We start from the raw sequence: 18395 nt of genomic DNA on the forward strand, positions 1-18395 counted from the left end.
CACAATCTAAGCTGCTGGAGGTCTAGTGTGAAGCTTCCACAATCAGTGATGGTTTGGGAAGCCATGTCATCTGCTGGTGTAGGTCCACTGTGTTATATCAAGACCAAAGAAGTCAGCGCAGCCGTCTACCAGGAAATTTTAGAGCGCTTCATGCTTCCCACCGCCGACAAGCTTTTTGGAGATGGTAATATAATTCACCAGCAGGACTTGGCCCCTGTCCACACTGCCAAAAGTACCAATACCTGGTTTACAAACAACAGTATCACTGTGCTTGATTGGCAGCAAACTCACCTGACCTTAACCCCATAGAGAATCTATGGAGTATTGTCAAGAGGAAGATGAGAGACACCAGACCCAACAATGCAGACGAGCTGAAGGCTGCTATCAGAGCAACCTGGGCTTCCATAACACCTCAGCAGTGCTACAGGCTGATCACCTCCATGCCACGCCGCATTGATGTAGTAATTGATGGAAAAGGAGCCTGACCAAGTACTGAGGGCATTTACTGAACACACATTTCAGTAGGCCAACATTTCAGATGTTAAAATCATTTTTCAAGCTGGTGTTATAAAGTATTCTAATTTACTGAGATAATGACGTTTTGGGTTTTCATTGGCTGTAAGCCATAATCATCAACATTAACAGAAATAAACATATGAAATAGATCACTCTGTAATGACTGTATAGAATATACGAGTTTCACTTTTTGTATTGAAGAACTGAAATAAATTAACTTTTTGATGATATTCTAATTTTGTGAGAAGCTCCTGTATATTTAAAGGAATTGTACAATATTTCATATTGCATGAAACCTCATGATTGTGTAAGAAGGGATATCTTGTATGGCAAGTCAGAGATGAAACTGCTTTGTAACTGCTCATTTTAAATACAGCGCCCCTACAGTTAGAATAAATTATTACTGGGTATCCACTAAAATTATCTCTAGGTATCTATTACTTCAATTGTATTGATCAGACTGAGGCTCCATAATGTCACTGTCTTCTACTAAGGCGTTAATAGGTGATAACAAGGTTGTTACTGACTTATAGTAATAATAATTGTATTAGTCATATGCTGTCATACTATGGAAACTATTTAATGGACTGATGGACTAGTGATATTTAAAGGGAATCAGTCACCTGGTTTTGCTACCACATCTGAGCGCAGCATAATGCAGGGATAGAGAACCTGATTCTGGTGATATGTCACTTACTGGTCTGCTTGCTGTAGTTTTGATAAAACTATAATTTTCTCTGTTGCAGATCTAGCAGTTCTCTAAATGTTGAGCTCTGTGTAACCCCACCCCCCTTTTTTGATAATCTCCTGCTGTTAAGTCTTATCAAACTTACAATGGCAAGCATAGTAGGTGACACATTGCTGGAATCAGGGTCTCTGTCTGTATATTTTACTGTTCTCAGATTAGGTGGCTAAAACACCTGGTTATAGATTCCCTTTAAGGAGATCTTATATGTATAGAGTCATTTTGGCAATTATTCATGGGAAAATATGCAAATTAGCTATCTTCTAAAAGGAATGGGAGTGATCTTACTTGTGCCACCCATTGTTGGTACCTACCTTATATGCCATTATCACTTTTAACTACATTACACTAGAATGTCTGGCATGGCTAATATCTGTCATCTTGTTACACGGGCCAGGCAATGACTTACAGCATAGCTATTAGGATTGAGCCCTAATACTCACATGGGATTAACAACCAGAGGAGATGTTAAACCTGCACACCACAGCTTAGCATACAGACTAGGCAATCACTAGGCTGACCCTGATTTATCCCTGCCTGACCACGGAGGTTGGCACCCTAAAATTATGCAATGGTGCCCCCACTCAATGTCAGCTGACCCTAAGTGTCCTAACTGCACCCTCAACTATACACAGAGTGTAACCCTAAACCACAACAACAGAACAGAGTGCCCACAGACAGAGGGTGAGGCACAGGGCTAAAGACGTGTTCACAGTCATACATGAAAGACAGGAGAAAAGGAAAGAAATTCAAAGAGACCTATAAGTAGAAACCCCCAGACCCCAAATGTAACAAAATAGGAAAAGTGCTGAGAAGGGGAATACGCAAACAAACATCAGCAAGAAAATCCTTCACAGAGGAGCTGGGGCTCCAAACATTCATCTGACTTGGAATATAGCCAGCAAGGACTGCATGTGCTAGAAGGGTATAAACGGCCCCTCCCAAGATGTGATAGGACAAACCGAACGACGAAGTGAAAACACCTGCACAGAAGCAACACAGCAAAGCAAAGGCAAGAGCATGATCAGCAGTTGGACAGAGACAACACAGGCTGTGGTCCAACAGAGAGGGAAACCGACCCGCAGCCAAAGATCACCGGTCTGAGTCCTGTAGTTGAGCCACGACAGTAGCTGTCACCAATAGCTGATACGTGGAAAATAGCTTTCTTTTCTTCTGGGAAAGATCTGTTTTTTTGCATACTAAGAATAAATATGGGTGAAGCACTACTAGTACATGGAGACCTGGAACCTGGACATGACTCGACTCTAGATGAGCACAGAGTCTACATAATATATACAATGGACACCTATTTAGTTGAGCACCTTGCAATACTTAGTTTTCCCTGCAGGAGCGCTGCTTTAGAAATGAGCACTTACACATTGCTTTCACTGCAGACCTCTGGCACAACTATCTCATTACACCTGCAGTCTAAAAAATCCAATTACTTTAAATATATCGCACCCATGTCCTGATGTCTGTGGGAAATTATTAGAAAAAAAGCTTTTTTACGTTATTGATCTCAATATTTGTGGGAATTAGTTTTAATCACAGCAGGCTATATAATTGGGTTCTTTTCATATTAAAAGGAGTGTCCACTTTGAAGTATATTTTTGTCTTACTTAAATGCATGCATTTTTGGCTGAAAAAAAATAAATTTTTGTAATTGGGTTTCCTTAAACATTTTGCAAAATTTGCTTTCTATGGTCTCTGTGAGAATCGGTCAGTGAGTCGAGGCGAATTTATCCCCCTGTCCCATTCTACTGGCCATGACAGTGATCTGTGGCTGCTGGATGGGTGAGTGGAATACCAACTCTTATCTCTAAAGGTACCGTCACACTTAGCGACGCTGCAGCGATACCGACAACGATCCGGATCGCTGCAGCGTCGCTGTTTGGTCGCTGGAGAGCTGTCACACAGACCGCTTTCCAGCGACCAACGATCCCGAGGTCCCCGGTAACCAGGGTAAACATCGGGTAACTAAGCGCAGGGCCGCGCTTAGTAACCCGATGTTTACCCTGGTTACCAGTGTAAAAAAACAAACAGTACATACTTACATTCAGCTGTCTGTCCCTTGCCGTCTGCTTCCTGCACTGACTGCTGGCCGTAAAGTGAAAGCACAGCACAGCCACAGCGGTGAGTCACCGCTGTGTGACTCACCGCTGTGCTGTGCTTTCACTTTCACTTTACGGCCAGCAGTCAGTGCAGGAAGCAGACGGCAAGGGACAGACAGCTGAATGTAAGTATGTACTGTTTGTTTTTTTACGCTGGTAACCAGGGTAAACATCGGGTTACTAAGCGCGGCCCTGCGCTTAGTTACCCGATGTTTACCCTGGTTACCAGTGAAGACATCGCTGAATCGGTGTCACACACACCGATTCAGCGATGTCTGCGGGGAGTCCAGCGACAAAATAAAGTTCTGGACTTTCTTCCCCGACCAGCGACAGTACAGCAGGGGCCTGATCGCTGCTGCCTGTCACACTGAACGATATCGCTAGCGAGGACGCTGCAATGTCACGGATCCCTAGCGATATCGTCTAGTGTGACGGTACCTTAAGAGTAATGGCATGGCTGTGATGGGGCCAGAAGTGCCCACAGCCATAAAGCTTGTTGATTTGCTGTGCTGCAGCCTTTCAACAAGCTTTAATAGGCTGCCTAACCTGAACAGTAACACGAACGTCCAGTAAGAAGTCTGGAGTTCGGCACCGGACACTGGTAAGACCCAATTCTCTCTATGATGAGAACATCTACGGTCGTCTGCACCTGCCCTTACTGGGATGATTCTGTGACTTTTTTGTAACTTTTAAAAAAAGTTCCAATTCATAAATAAATTTGGCTGAAACCTTATTTGCATAGCTGGCCGCAGTCAAAAAACACCTAATTTTTAAAAGTGGCAAGAGCGGAGTAAAATATAAAACAATTTTTTTTTCACAAAATTGGTGAAAAAACTGGCACAAAAACGTTTGATAAATTCCCCTCATTGTGTGTTCTAGCCTAACGTTGGATTGGCACAGAACAGTGGTGGAGTTGCTATACACTGTATCAGTCCTGCATTAAAAAGCATCAAACTAGTCATTCATTTTCCAAAAAAAAGCCCCCACTGGACCACCAGGGCTAAAACCACTAGTTATAAAGTACTGAGAATATTACTCAACCTTTTTGGAATCCATCACTAATTGAGGAACAGACCACCAAGTCTGCAGTTACTGATGCACTAATCACCAGGAACCATTCCCCGGATGTAACCCAGACCACCAGGGATAACTACTATCAGGGGTAACTGCCCCCAACCACTAGGTAGGTGCACAGTAAAGTAATGATGGTGGCTTCGCTATAGATCTCTGGGCAATCTATCTATGCTTCTGTAATAACGCAGCATTTTATATTGTATCCCATTATATAATGCTGGATTACTCAGAGCCTAAAAATCTAAGTACTATAATAATGCCAGCATCACCCAAAATAAAAAAAAACTCCAAAAAGGCAGAAATTAAATGCGGCCATGAGCCAAAATATTTATTGCGGAATGTATTACCATATGCGTTGATTTAATATCCTTATGTGTGCAGTCCAGAATTAAATAAGAGCGATGTAATTCGTTGGCAATACTCGGATGCGGCGCGGCCAACAAGAGATACACACTCCCACTGATGATTTGGCCGGACTCGGAATATATTCACACGATTACTCATGCACTTCCAGGATGTTTATGATATTTAACGTCTACATTGAAAATCTTCTCATTAAACGTCTTCCGCTTAGTATGGGCTTCGGCAAATTCCTTTATTAAGCGGTAGCGGCCGTCGTTTGTAAATACATATTTGGGGTTTGTTATAAACTACGGGGATTAATTTCTGAAGCTTTTAATAACTTTTATGAGACTTGGATTTTAATAGGATAAACTTTTGACTCACGGGACTACTGGGGGCATTCAAGTGATGAGCAGAAAATATTTCCTGCTGTTGAGTTGGATCATTTCCTCGGGGTCTCACAAAAATGTGATGTTTGCCGAGATAGAAATTGTAATTTTATTTAGATTTTTCTGCACATACGAAGACTAAAGTGAGCGCTTTCCGTGGTGTGATAAAATTATCGTCATATTCAATTGCAGTAAAGATTTCGGCTTATTGTCGAGGGGTTTCTCTCCAACGAGCAAATGACTAATTTATGTTGCAAACAGACAGCGTTCTCCACAAGAGAGCTTGTCTGTCTCTTTACTTTTCCAAATGTTACAGTTTTTACAAAACATTTTTTTAAAGGGGTTGTCCACCACTAGACAACCGCAGCTTAATCAAGTTAGGACTTGCAGACAGCTGAGGGCTGATATTAATAGCCTAGGAAGGAGCCATGGATACTTCCCCCCCCCACGTCAGCTCTCACCCACCCCAGAACAGGCATCTCTAAGATGTGCCGTTCTGGCACTTAGCCTCGCTCTTTCCACTTGCCCTGTAGTGGTGGCAAGTGGGGTGATAGTTGAGGGGGTTGATGTCACCTTTGTATTGTCAGAAGACATCAAGCCCCGAGGTTAGTAATGGAGAGACGTCAATAAGACATTTACTGTTTTTGTTTTTTTTTTTCATTGAAATATTTATTTGGAGATACAATATTTTGACCTTTTATTTATTATTATAGTTAAATATCTTTACTATTATTTAAACATTTTTTTTTTTACTTTTTTCTAACTTTTTTACTTTGTCTCACTATGGAACAATCATTTTTTGCAGGCTGATCGCATCTACAGCATGGAGATGAAGCAGCATCCCCACGCTGCAGAAACTGTCAGCTCTGCACTGACAGACAAACTTGCTCATCATACACTGCACATGATCAGCAAATTGCTAGGTCTGGTGACCCGGATGTTGTCATGACAACATCGGGTGACCATGGCAACGATTGGGACCCTGCATCACACTGTGGGGTCAGCCATCTGCTGGCTTCTAGAATGCTGCGATCATGTGTGATCACAGCATTTTGGGGGTTAAAGTGACGGGAGCGGTACGTGACCGCTCCTGGCACCTAGTGCCGGGTGTCAGAATCAGCTGACACCCGGTGGCGATCGCCCACACACTCCTGTGTGCGAGGCCGATCCTGCTGACATAATATTCTATCCATGGTCAAATAGGCCCAGGGCACATGGACAGAGTATTACGTCCGATGGCAGAAAGGAGATAAGGTGATAACATGGGCCCTATCTAGACCCCTAATTAAGGTAATAACATGGACCCTATCTGAAGCCCTAATTAAGGTAATAATATGGGCCCTATCCAGACCCCTAATTAAGGAAATAACATGGACCCTATCTGAACCCCTAATTAAGGTAATAACATGGACCCTATCCAGACCCCTAATTGAGGTAATAACATGGACCCTATCCGGACCCCTAATTGAGGTAATAATATGGACCCTATCCAGACCCCTAATTGAGGTAATAACATGGACCCTATCCAGACCCCTAATTGAGGTGATAACATGGACCCTATCCAGACCCCTAATTGAGGTAATAACATGGACCCTATCCAGACCCCTTATTGAGGTAATAACATGGACCCTATCCAGACCCCTAAATGAGGTAATAACATGGACCCTATCCGAACCCCTAATTGAGGTAATAACATGGACCCTATCCGGACCCCTAATTGAGGTAATAACATTGACCCTATCCTGACCCCTAATTAAGGTAATAACATTGACCCTATTCGGACCCCTAATTAAGGTAATAACATGGACCCTATCCGAAGCCCTAATTAAGGTACAGTAATAACATGGACCCTATCCGGACCCCTAATTGAGGTAATAACATGGACCCTATCCAGACCCCTAATTGAGGTAATAACATGGACCCTATCCAGACCCCTAATTGAGGTAATAACATGGACCCTATCCGGACCCCTAATTAAGGTAATAACATTGATCCTATCCGGTCCCCTAATTTAGGTAGTAACATGGACCCTATCCGGACCCCTAATTGAAGTAATAACATGGACCTTATCCAGACCCCTAATTGAGGTAATAACATAGACCCTATCCAGACCCCTAATTGAGGTAATAACATGGATCCTATCCGGACCCCTAATTGAGGTAATAACATGGACCCTATCCGGACCCCTAATTGAGGTAATAACATGGACCCTATCCGGACCCCTAATTGAGGTAATAACATGGACCCTATCCGAACCCCTAATTGAGGTAATAACATGGACCCTATCCGGACTCCTAATTGAGGTAATAACATGGACCCTATCCGGACCCCTAATTAAGGTAATAACATGGACCCTATCTGGACCACTAATTAAGGTAATAACCTTGACCCTATCCGGACCCCTAATTAAGGTAATAACATGGACCCTATCCGAAGCCCTAAATAAGGTACAGTAATAACATGGACCCTATCCGGACCCCTAATTGAGGTAATAACATTGACCCTATCCGGACCCCTAATTAAGTTAATAATATGGACCTTATCCGAAGCCCTAATTGAGGTAATAACATGGACCCTATCCGAACCCCTAATTGAGGTAATAACATGGACCCTATCTGGACCCCTAATTAAGGTAATAACATGGACCCTATCCGGATCCCTAATTGAGGTAATAACATTGACCCTATCCATGCGGCCCTCATGGATATAACCAATTATTGTGAAGGACTTCTTCATGCGTTTCCATTCAGACTGGGCTGACATTACCGTACTGATCTAGTTTTCCCATTAGATCCATGTGTTGTAAGTTCTTACAAATCTAATAATATGAATCTTAACTGCGTACATTCTCTAAATTACTTCTGAATATATTAGCTAGAATTATAATAAATGGCTGTGTTAATGCACAATATCAGCGCCAATTGTCTGCAAGGTAACAGCATAATTATATACATTAAGCATGTTCTGATACAGGTATTTATATAATGACCTATTATACCACATATCATTATCAAGGACAGTCACATTAATGTAATGCATATTGATAAATCTCGGCTTTTCATATTATTTCACACTTAGTAATTAATCATACGGAAACTTTGCTTTTTTGGACTGCTTTTCTCCATTTCACATACATTATGGAAACTCAATGTATTAGTTATATGAGCTGCATTGCTTTTTTTGGACAGCCCATAATCATGCTTTCCACTCGAGTGAGCTTAAAAAAGTGACTATAGGTGCCACAAAAAAAGCGTGCGTGGATGTTGGTCTCCTGTGACAAGAGAAGGGCCCCCAAAAAAGTGTGTAGGTGTCGATCTTACTAATAGATTCTTTTTAAGCAATGTAGAACATTCAGAGCTAAAAATGAATAACTGATGCCACTTACTGATGACCTGCACGTAGATGATGGCGTCATCATGTCCAGCCACGTTCTCCGCTTTAACAGACACCCTGTATATTCCCGGACTCTCATATCGGTGGCGGATGGGTTCTCCTGTCAGTGTAAGATTCACATAAATAGCCTTGAACCCGTCTCCCAAATCTACTTGATATTTAGTGTTTAAAATATCTCCCTGGAAGAAAAATGCAAAATATTTCACTATTAGAAATAGAGGTCAATGTAAAGGTCGAATTTCAGGGCTGAGATATAATCAACTGAAGTTACCCTGTGATTTTCACGGAGAGCACTCATATCAGTAATAGTTTACGGGTCCATTCACATGTCCGAGAATTTTTCAGAAAATCGTGGACATACACTACCATTCAAAAGTTTAGGGTCACTTAGAAATTTCCTTATTTTTGAAAGAAAAGCACATTTTTTTCCAATGAAGCTAACATTAAATGATTCAGAAATACACTCTATACATTGTTAATGTGGTAAATGACTATTCTAGCTGTAAACATCTGGTTTGTAATGCAATATCTTCATAGGTGTATAGAGGCCCATTTCCAACAACCATCACTCCAGTGTTCTTATGGTACTTTGTGTTTGCTAACTGTGTAAGAAGGCTAATGGATGGTTAGAATACCCTTGAAAACCCTTGTGCAAGTATGTTAGTGTCACGATATGGTATGAAATATCATAAGTAGTTTCTCTTGCTAGCAGGCTGTGGGCTAACAAGCCCCCCTTCCCTTTCACTCAGCCAAGAGCTGCTTTGCCAATGTAGATGGGGGAAGAAGAGTTTATTACCTCTAGGTTGGAGAGCAGAAGTATTTACGACCGGCATTCCTGCAGTGGAAAGTGACAGGCTAGAACTGGATTCTAAGTTTCCAGAAATGCATGAAAGTTCTTTGTTCTGTTTTTGCAAGATTTTATGCAAACCGTTTACGTTAAGAACACGAAAATATATATTCTTAATCTCACTCGGTGGACCTACCCATCCCTCGAAACACGGGCTTCTAACTCCGTCTGGTAAAGAAGTAGGCATTTCTCTGTAAATATGTATCCCAGATAGGACATATTTTATCTCATTAGAATGCCCACGTTAATCCGAGATGAATGCTGGGTTTGTTATGATTATGACATGTTTTGTAGCGGTGTTATAGAAATTAGATATAGATTAGGGTAAGATTAGTTAACTGAAGAGGTAGGAGGGACGAGGTGATCCAACCCCTTTCTGGGATGTTACAGGCTTAGCTATAACTGTCTGCCCAGATCCCCAGCTCTTTCCTCTTGATTTTCTTGTCTTCTCCTGGAAGAGCCATGAGCACGTCCAATGAACTGGGACATATGGTTGCCTGCAATGCAATGAACTGAGAACATGTGAGTGTTATCTTTTCTCCTTTAATCCCCTTTATGTTATAATTACCTTGTACATATTTGCAATTGTCTCATTTGTAACATCTTTGTAAAATATTTTGATAAAACACTGCCTGAAACTTTTGATGGGGTATATAATTTAATACCAGTTCGTTCTCCTGTTCTAAACCGTACCCTAAGTCTCCTGAAGGGAAATATGATACTGTTGATTTTGGGTTAGCTTTGGACCCGTTTAATCGAAGCTGGTGGCAGCGATAGTGTGCAGGCGTTTGGGGTGATGTTGTAGCGACTGCGGCGTGGATAATTATTGTTCCTGCCTGAGTGGGAGTAGTTTATCGCGTCGCTGCAGCGTGCCCAATAGCCAGTACATAGCAGGCAGCCTTTCTGGCGACTAATTACCCCAGGTGCAGTACCACATCTGACCTGAGAGTAAGGGGGGGGGGCGCCAGAGAGCTGCAAGTTTTAAGTGGAACTGTAAGCGGGATATACATAAATCCCTGCAGTTCGTGGTATATTGCAGAGCAGTGGGATACCTAGAATAAGCCCCTGCTGTAAACTAAGAGGTCAATAGCCTTGTGTGTGTTTTTTCATCACATTGTGAAGTGGAGGGATAACTAAGATAAGCCCCCCTGCACATGTGATAGCCATCTGTTGGCTTAAAGTCACCCTGATCCATGACGTAGGGGCGACGGTCACGGTGTGAATCGTGACAAATTGGTGGCAGCGGTCCGGGAATCCTGACAAATTGGTGGCAGCGGTCAGGGAATCCTGACAAATTGGTGGCAGCGGTCAGGGAATCCTGACAGTTAGCACAGCTGAAAACAATTTGGCTGATTAGAGAGCTTATAAACCTGACCTTCCTTTGAGCTAGTTGAGAATCTGGAGCATTACATTTGTTGGTTCCATTAAACTCTCAAAATGGCCAGAAAAAAAAGAACTTTCATGTGAAACTCCACAGTCTATTCTTGTTCTTAGAAATGAAGGCTATTGCATGAGAGAAATTGCCAAGAAACTCAAGATTTCCTACAACGGTGTGTACTACTCCCTGAGCAACAAGACATATATTAGAGTCTGTAGTTTGTTAAATCGACGCCTCATAGGTCCTCAACTGGCAGCTTCATTAAATAGTACATGCAAAACGCCAGTGTCAACGTCTACAGTGAAGAGGCGACTCCGGGATCCTGGCCTTCATGGCAGAGTGGCAATGAAAAAGCCATATCTGAGACTAGCTAATAAAAGGAAAAGATTAATATGGGCAAAGGAACACAGACATTGGACAGAGGAAGATTGGAAAAAAGTGTTGTGGACAGGCGAATCCAAGTTTGAGGTGTTTGGAACATTTGTGAGATGCAGAACAACTGAAAAGATGCTGGAAGAGTGCCTGACATCATCTGTCAAGCATGGTGGAGGTAATGTGATGGTCTGGGGTTGCTTTGGTGCTGGTAAAGTGGGAGATTTGTACAAGGTAAAAGGGATTTTGAATAAGGAAGGCTATCACTCCATTTTGCAACGCCATGGCATACCCTGTGGACAGCGTTTGATTGGAGCCAATTTCATCCTACAACAGGACAATGACCCAAAGCACACCTCCAAATTATGCAAGAACTATTTAGGGAAAAAGCAGGCAGCTGGTATTCTATCTGTAATGGAGCGGCCAGCACAGTCACCAGAACTCAACCCCATTGAGCTGTTGTGGGAGCAGCTTGACCGTATGGTGCAAAAAGTGCCCATCAAGCCAAACCAACTTGTGGGAGGGACTTCTGGAAGCATGGGGTGAAATTTCTCCAGATTATCTCAGCAAATTAACTGCTAGAATGCCAAAGGTCTGCAATGCTGGAATTGCTGCAAAGGAGCATTCTTTAACAAAAGCAAAGTTTGAAGGAGAAAATTATTATTTCAAGTAAAAATCTTTTTTTCAAACCTTGTCAATGTCTGAACTAGATTTTCAATTCATTTGGCAACTCATTTGATTAATAAAAGTATGAGTTTTCATGGAAAAGACAAAATTGTCTGGGTGACCCTAAACTTTTGAATGGTAGTGTGTGTCTGATTTTGATCTGAGGGTCTGATCAAAATTGGCAATGTAAGTTTATGGGTGTTAGGGCTAGCGGAACGCACCAAATAATAAGATAGATTAAGGTGCGTTCGCAGCCCGGGGTCCACCGTGCAGAGATGGAACCTGCTGCCAAGTAATGACGGACTATATGGCGGTACAATGTGAATACACACACGGGTTAACTTCACCCTGTGTGAAGGAAGCGAACCCTGTTAAGTCACAGGGCCACGGTACCGCACACAAGAGCGCAAGCAAGGAGTCACCAAGCTCAGTCCCAAGACTTGGGATCCGAGTCCGACTAGACTACTTGCGCTCGACACCGCTAATGGGGTGTCAACGTAACCAAAGTAATAATATAAGATGCACGAGAGTGCATGCAATGCCGCACTGGCGGACGCCACTAACCACCCAGGCTTGGGTCAGGAAAGCGCTGTGAAAGCGCACGGCGCCGCACTGGCGGTCACAGCAATTAGACGCTGTATGGTGTGTAACGTGCTGGTAGCTGAGTCGGGCGCTAGGTAGCAATCACCCACCTTCCGCGAACAGACATCCAATAGGGAGGAGATTTTAATGAACGACTTTCACTCACAACACACACACGTTTACAAATGTACACTAGCGCATGGCCGTGCGGTCATGCGCAGCTTATATAGCTGCAGCACTTCAGGAAAGCACTTCCAATAAAGGGCCAATGGGAAGCTGCTACCGAAGTTTTGCACTTTCAGGACCTTCCTGGAGGACCAATGGGAACCGCTGCAGCATCTGAGCATGTGACCCTCGATCTCCAATGGAAGATCTTATCCTGGGCATGCTCAGAAGGGAAAAAGCAGGACTTAGATCCCAAAAGCGTCTGCTCGCCGCTGCCCAGCACTGGCTTCAATGGCAGAAGCAGGCAAAGCAGCAGTAACCCTATGCACAGAGTGAGATTGAGCAAGACGCTGGGACCGACGTCTCCGCTGAGCAGACTCCACTGCTGCTGGAGAAGAATGGGAGACCGCAGCAGAGATGGTTCGAGATTCCCCCTGTGCAGAGGTGGGAACTCGACACCTAACATTACCTCCCCTCCTAGGGCCCCGCCCTCCTTGGACCTCGCCACGCTCAAAGGCAGCAATGAGCTGTGGAGCTTGAATGTGTTCAGCAGGCTCCCAGGACCTGTCCTCTGGGCCATAACCCTTCCAATCCACCAAATAGAAATTTTTGCCACGTACCACCTTGCACCCCAAAATAGCGTTCACCTCGTAATCATCCGTAGACGAACCCGATGACCCGGCAGATGACTCGGAAAACCGGGACATGTATACGGGTTTCAAGAGGGACACATGAAAGGTGTCGGTGATACCCAAGCGTGGAGGAAGGGCCAGACGGTAGACCACAGGGTTAACCTGTTCGAGGACCTTGAAGGGACCCAAGTAGTGAGGTGCAAACTTAGTGGACTCAACACGCAGCCTGATGTTACGGGCGGAGAGCCACACTAAGTCGCCAGGAGCAAAGGTCGGAGCGGGGCGCCAATGAGCATCGGCGGAGGACCTCATTCTCTCCTTGGAGGCCCGAATGGCATCCTGAGTGCGGTCCCAAATGTCCCTTGCCTCCACAGCCAAGTCTGCCACCCTGGAGTCGGCGGAAGACACAGGCATGGGCACAGGAACACGCGGATGCTGGCCGTAATTTAGGAGGAATGGAGTCTGACCGGTGGAGTCGGCTACGGCGTTGTTAAGCGCAAACTCTTCCCACGGTAGCAAGGATGCCCAGTCATCCTGCCTGGCAGAGACAAAATGTCGTAAATATGTGATCAAGGTCTGGTTGGCTCTCTCTACCAACCCGTTCGTCTCGGGATGATACGCCGAAGAGAGATTCAACTCAATACTGAGTAGACGACAAAGCTCTCTCCAAAATCGAGACGCAAACTGGGGACCCCGGTCACTAACAATTTTGTCTGGCATACCGTGTAGGCGAAAGATATGTTTGATGAACAACACAGCCAGAGCCCGTGCAGAAGGTAGCCGTGGAAGAGGCACCAAGTGCACCATTTTGGAAAAATGGTCGGTGATCACCCAGATAATGGTGCAGTTACGAGACTTGGGTAAGCCCACTACAAAGTCCATGCTGACCATCTCCCAAGGCCTGTCCGCCACTGGAATAGGGTAAAGCAAACCAGCTGGCCGTTGCCGAGGGGCCTTGTTCTTGGCGCAAGAGACACACGCCCGAACATATTCTGCGACATCACGAGCCATATGCGGCCACCAGTATGTCCTCGCCAGTAACTCAGATGTCCTTTTGGAACCAAAATGTCCACCCACCCTGGACGAGTGTGCCCAAGAGAGAACCGCCGGTCGCACACTGGATGGTACAAAATTCTTGCCCGGAGGCATAGACTCTAGCGAAACCGGGGCCACAGTTCTCAAGCTCTCGGTGGGGACAATAAGCCGAGGCTCCTCTTCCTCCTCCACAGATGACACAACGGAGCGAGAGAGAGCGTCGGCCCGAATGTTCTTCTCCCCAGAAAGAAAATGGAGGGTGAAATGAAACCGGGAGAAGAACAAGGACCATCTGGCCTGGCGAGAATTTAACTGCTGGGCTGTCTGCAGGTACACCAAATTTTTATGGTCTGTGAAGACTTGGAAGGGAAAACGAGCTCCCTCCAAGAGATGTCTCCACTCCGAGAAAGCCAACTTCATGGCTAGCAACTCCCTGTCCCCGATGGAATAATTCCTCTCTGCTGGTGAAAAGGTCTTAGAAAAGAAGAAGCAAGGATGCTTCCGACCTTGAGTATCCTTCTGGAAGAGGACTGCTCCAGCACCAACAGATGAGGCATCCACCTCCAAGATAAATGGCTTACTACATCGGGGCGATGTAGGATGGGAGCGATAGCGAAATGTGACTTTATGGAGTTAAAGGCCTTGGAGACCTCCTCAGACCACAATTTGGGATTTGCCCCCTTCTTGGTGAGGGCAACCAAGGGAGCTACCAAAGTTGAGAAGTGCGGAATGAACTGGCGATAATAATTAATGAACCCCATAAAGCGCTGCACCGCTTTAAGAGAATGGGGTTCCTGCCAGTCCATCACAGCCTGTAGTTTGGCAGGATCCATAGCCAATCCCTGGGCGGAGATGATATAGCCCAGGAAAGGTAAGGACTCCTGCTCGAACATACACTTCTCCAATTTGGCATAGAGGGAGTTTGCCCGTAGGAGGTCGAAGACTTTGCAAACATCTCTCCGGTGGGAGTCAATATCTGGAGAGTAGATGAGAATATCATCCAGATAGACTACGACCGAGGTGGAGAGCATATCCCGGAAGATGTCGTTCACAAAGTCTTGGAAAACGGCTGGGGCATTACAGAGCCCGAAGGGCATCACCAGATATTCATAGTGCCCATCCCTGGTGTTAAAAGCCATCTTCCATTCGTCCCCCTCACGGATGCGAATCAGGTTGTAAGCACCCCGCAGATCTAATTTAGTAAATACCCTTGCTCCCCGAAGCCTATCGAAGAGCTCAGATATCAAGGGCAAAGGATACTTGTTCATAACGGTGATGGCGATAAGACCCCTGTAGTCTATGCATGGACGCAATTCCCCATTCTTCTTCTGCACGAAGAAGAACCCTGCCCCAGCAGGTGACACTGATTTCCTAATGAATCCTCTTGCCAGATTTTCCTGGATGTACTGTGACATTGCCTCCGTCTCCGGGAGAGATAACGGATAGACTCGACCCCAAGGAGGCTCAGCACCAGGCAAGAGATCAAAAGGACAGTCATAGGGGCGAAAGGGTCTCTGCCGCCTTTTTGGAAAACACGTGTACATGAGACCAATATTGCTTGGGGAGAGAGGAAAGATCTGCGGGTACCTCTGTAGTAGCAACCTGAACGCACTCCCTCTGACACCTACCCCCACAAGATTCACCCCATCCCAGAATTCTGCCTGAGGACCACTCGATATGAGGAGAGTGGTACCGTAGCTAAGGTATTCCCAACAGGACATCATCTATTCCCTCAGGAATGACGAGCAAAGATATAATCTCCTGATGGGATGGCGACATTGACAGAGTAAAAGGGATGGTCTGGTGTGTTATCTGTGAGGGCAGTGTCGACCCATTCACCACTCGTACTGTTACTGGTTGAGCTAGCATAACCAGGGGTATTGCGTGACGTTGGGCGAAGGCAGAAGACATAAAATTGCCCTCCGCCCCAGAATCCACGCAGAGCTCTACCGAGTGAGTGAATGAGCCTATTGTTATTGTTCCCTTAAAGGACAATTTGGAGGCAAACGTCGTCGTGTCTAGTGTACCTTGACCGACTACCACTAGACGCTGACGTTTCCTCGACCGCTGGGGACATCTGATGGCAAGATGTCCTGACTGCTGGCAAACATGACAGACCTTGAGTGCACAAGCGGTCCGGGACTTAGATCCCGCTCGTGACACTTCCTTGGCCTCATGTGACTCAGGAACCAGGACCGGAGATTCCAGAGGTTTGGCGAAGGTAGGAGCCAGCCGAAACCTCTGCCTACACTGGGCTCGCTCTAACCTCCGCTCGTTAAAACGGAGGTCAATACGAGTAGAGACAGTTATTAACTCCTCCAGTGCGGCATGAATCTCCCTAGTGGCCAGAGCGTCCTTCACGTGATCAGCCAGCCCCCTCCGAAATATGGGGATAAGGGCTTTATCCGACCACTCCAGCTCAGAAGCTAAAGTGCGCAAATGGACGGCAAACTGGCTGACCAAGGACTCACCCTGAGTTAATGCCAGTAGTTGGAGCGCAGTATCATGGGTGACTTGAGGTCCTTAAAAGACCTGTTTCAGAGTGCTCAGGAACAGCGGAGCACTCTGCACCACATGATCGCCACGCTCCCACAGTGGCGTAGCCCATTCCAACGCCCTGTCCGACAAGAGAGACACAATAAATCCCACCTTTAACCGCTCTGTGGGAAAACGTGCAGCCAGGAGCTCGAGGTGAATAGAGCACTGACTCACGAATCCCCTACAAGATTTGCTATCTCCAGTAAATTTTTCTGGCAGCGGGAGGCGAGATAATGTCGGAACAGGGGTGGCAGTGGACAAGGTAGCTGCAGCCACGCTAGCAGCCTGTAAAGCAACTGCGGTAACATCCACAGCTGAGGTTGAGCTCTCGAGAGCCCCCAACCTACCCTCCAGCTGCTGGATATACCACAAGGATTGCTGTATGTCCGTCATTACTAGCCAGACCCTGGTGCTAGTGTAATGTTAGGGCTAGCGGAACGCACCAAATAATAACATAGATTAAGGTGCGTTCGCAGCCCGGGGTCCACCGTGCAGAGATGGAACCTGCTGCCAAGTAATGACGGACTATATGGCGGTACAATGTGAATACACACACGGGTTAACTTCACCCTGTGTGAAGGAAGCGAACCCTGTTAAGTCACAGGGCCGCGGTACCGCACACAAGAGCGCAAGCAAGGAGTCACCAGCTCAGTCCCAAGCCTTGGGATCCGAGTCCGACTAGACTACTTGCGCTCGACACCGCTAATGGGGTGTCAGCGTAACCAAAGTAATAATATAAGATGCACGAGAGTGCATGCGGTGCCGCACGGGCGGACGCCACTAACCACCCAGGCTTGGGTCAGGAAAGCGCTGTGAAAGCGCACGGCACCGCACTGGCGGTCACAGCAATTAGACGCTGTATGGTGTGTAACGTGCTGGTAGCTGAGTCGGGCGCAAGGTAGCAATCACCCACCTTCCGCGAACAGACATTCAATAGGGAGGGGATTTTAATGAACGACTTTCACTCACAACACACACACGTTTACAAATCTACACTAGCGCATGGCCGTGCGGTCATGCGCAGCTTATATAGTGCTGCAGCACGTTCAGGACCTTCCAATAAAGGGCCAATGGGAAGCTGCTACCGAAGTTTTGCACTTTCAGGACCTTCCTGGAGGACCAATGGGAACCGCTGCAGCATCTGAGCATGTGATCCTCGATCTCCAATGGGAGATCTCACCCTGGGCATGCTCAGAAGGGAAAAAGCAGGACTTAGATCCCAAAAGCGTCTGCTCGCCGCTGCCCAGCACTGGCTTCAATGGCAGAAGCAGGCAAAGCAGCAGTAACCCTATGCACAGTGTGAGACTGAGCAAGACACTGGGACCGATGTCTCCGCTGAGCAGACTCCACTGCGGCTGGAGAAGAATGGGAGTCCGCAGCAGAGATGGTTCGAGATTTCCCCTGTGCAGAGGCGGGAACTCGACACCTAACAATGGGTCTGTGAAAAATATTACCTGTATGAGAAAACAATCAAAGATCTGCACTGCCACACGAAATGCGCGTTGGGGGTGGCGGAGTTTCACCAGTCTTGTATTTTTTTCCTCTTGCACAATACGGATATAATATTTTACTGTTATTATTATAGAGCCCTTTTTTCGATTTGCACTATT

At 45.7% G+C, this 18395-nt stretch overlaps 1 protein-coding gene across 2 annotated transcripts in view; it reads right to left on the reverse strand.

The window, feature by feature from the left end:
* Positions 1–18395, reverse strand: part of SORCS2 (sortilin related VPS10 domain containing receptor 2) — a 1198559-nt gene that overhangs the window by 41135 nt on the left and 1139029 nt on the right. For both annotated transcript variants that reach the window (XM_069744776.1, XM_069744775.1), the window contains exon 19: positions 8563–8749. In XM_069744776.1, the coding sequence (XP_069600877.1) occupies positions 8563–8749 (187 nt within the window). The remainder of the gene's footprint in view (positions 1–8562; positions 8750–18395) is intronic.

Source organism: Ranitomeya imitator, chromosome 1 (assembly GCF_032444005.1).
Source record: "Ranitomeya imitator isolate aRanImi1 chromosome 1, aRanImi1.pri, whole genome shotgun sequence".
NCBI classification, from domain to species: domain Eukaryota; kingdom Metazoa; phylum Chordata; class Amphibia; order Anura; family Dendrobatidae; genus Ranitomeya; species Ranitomeya imitator.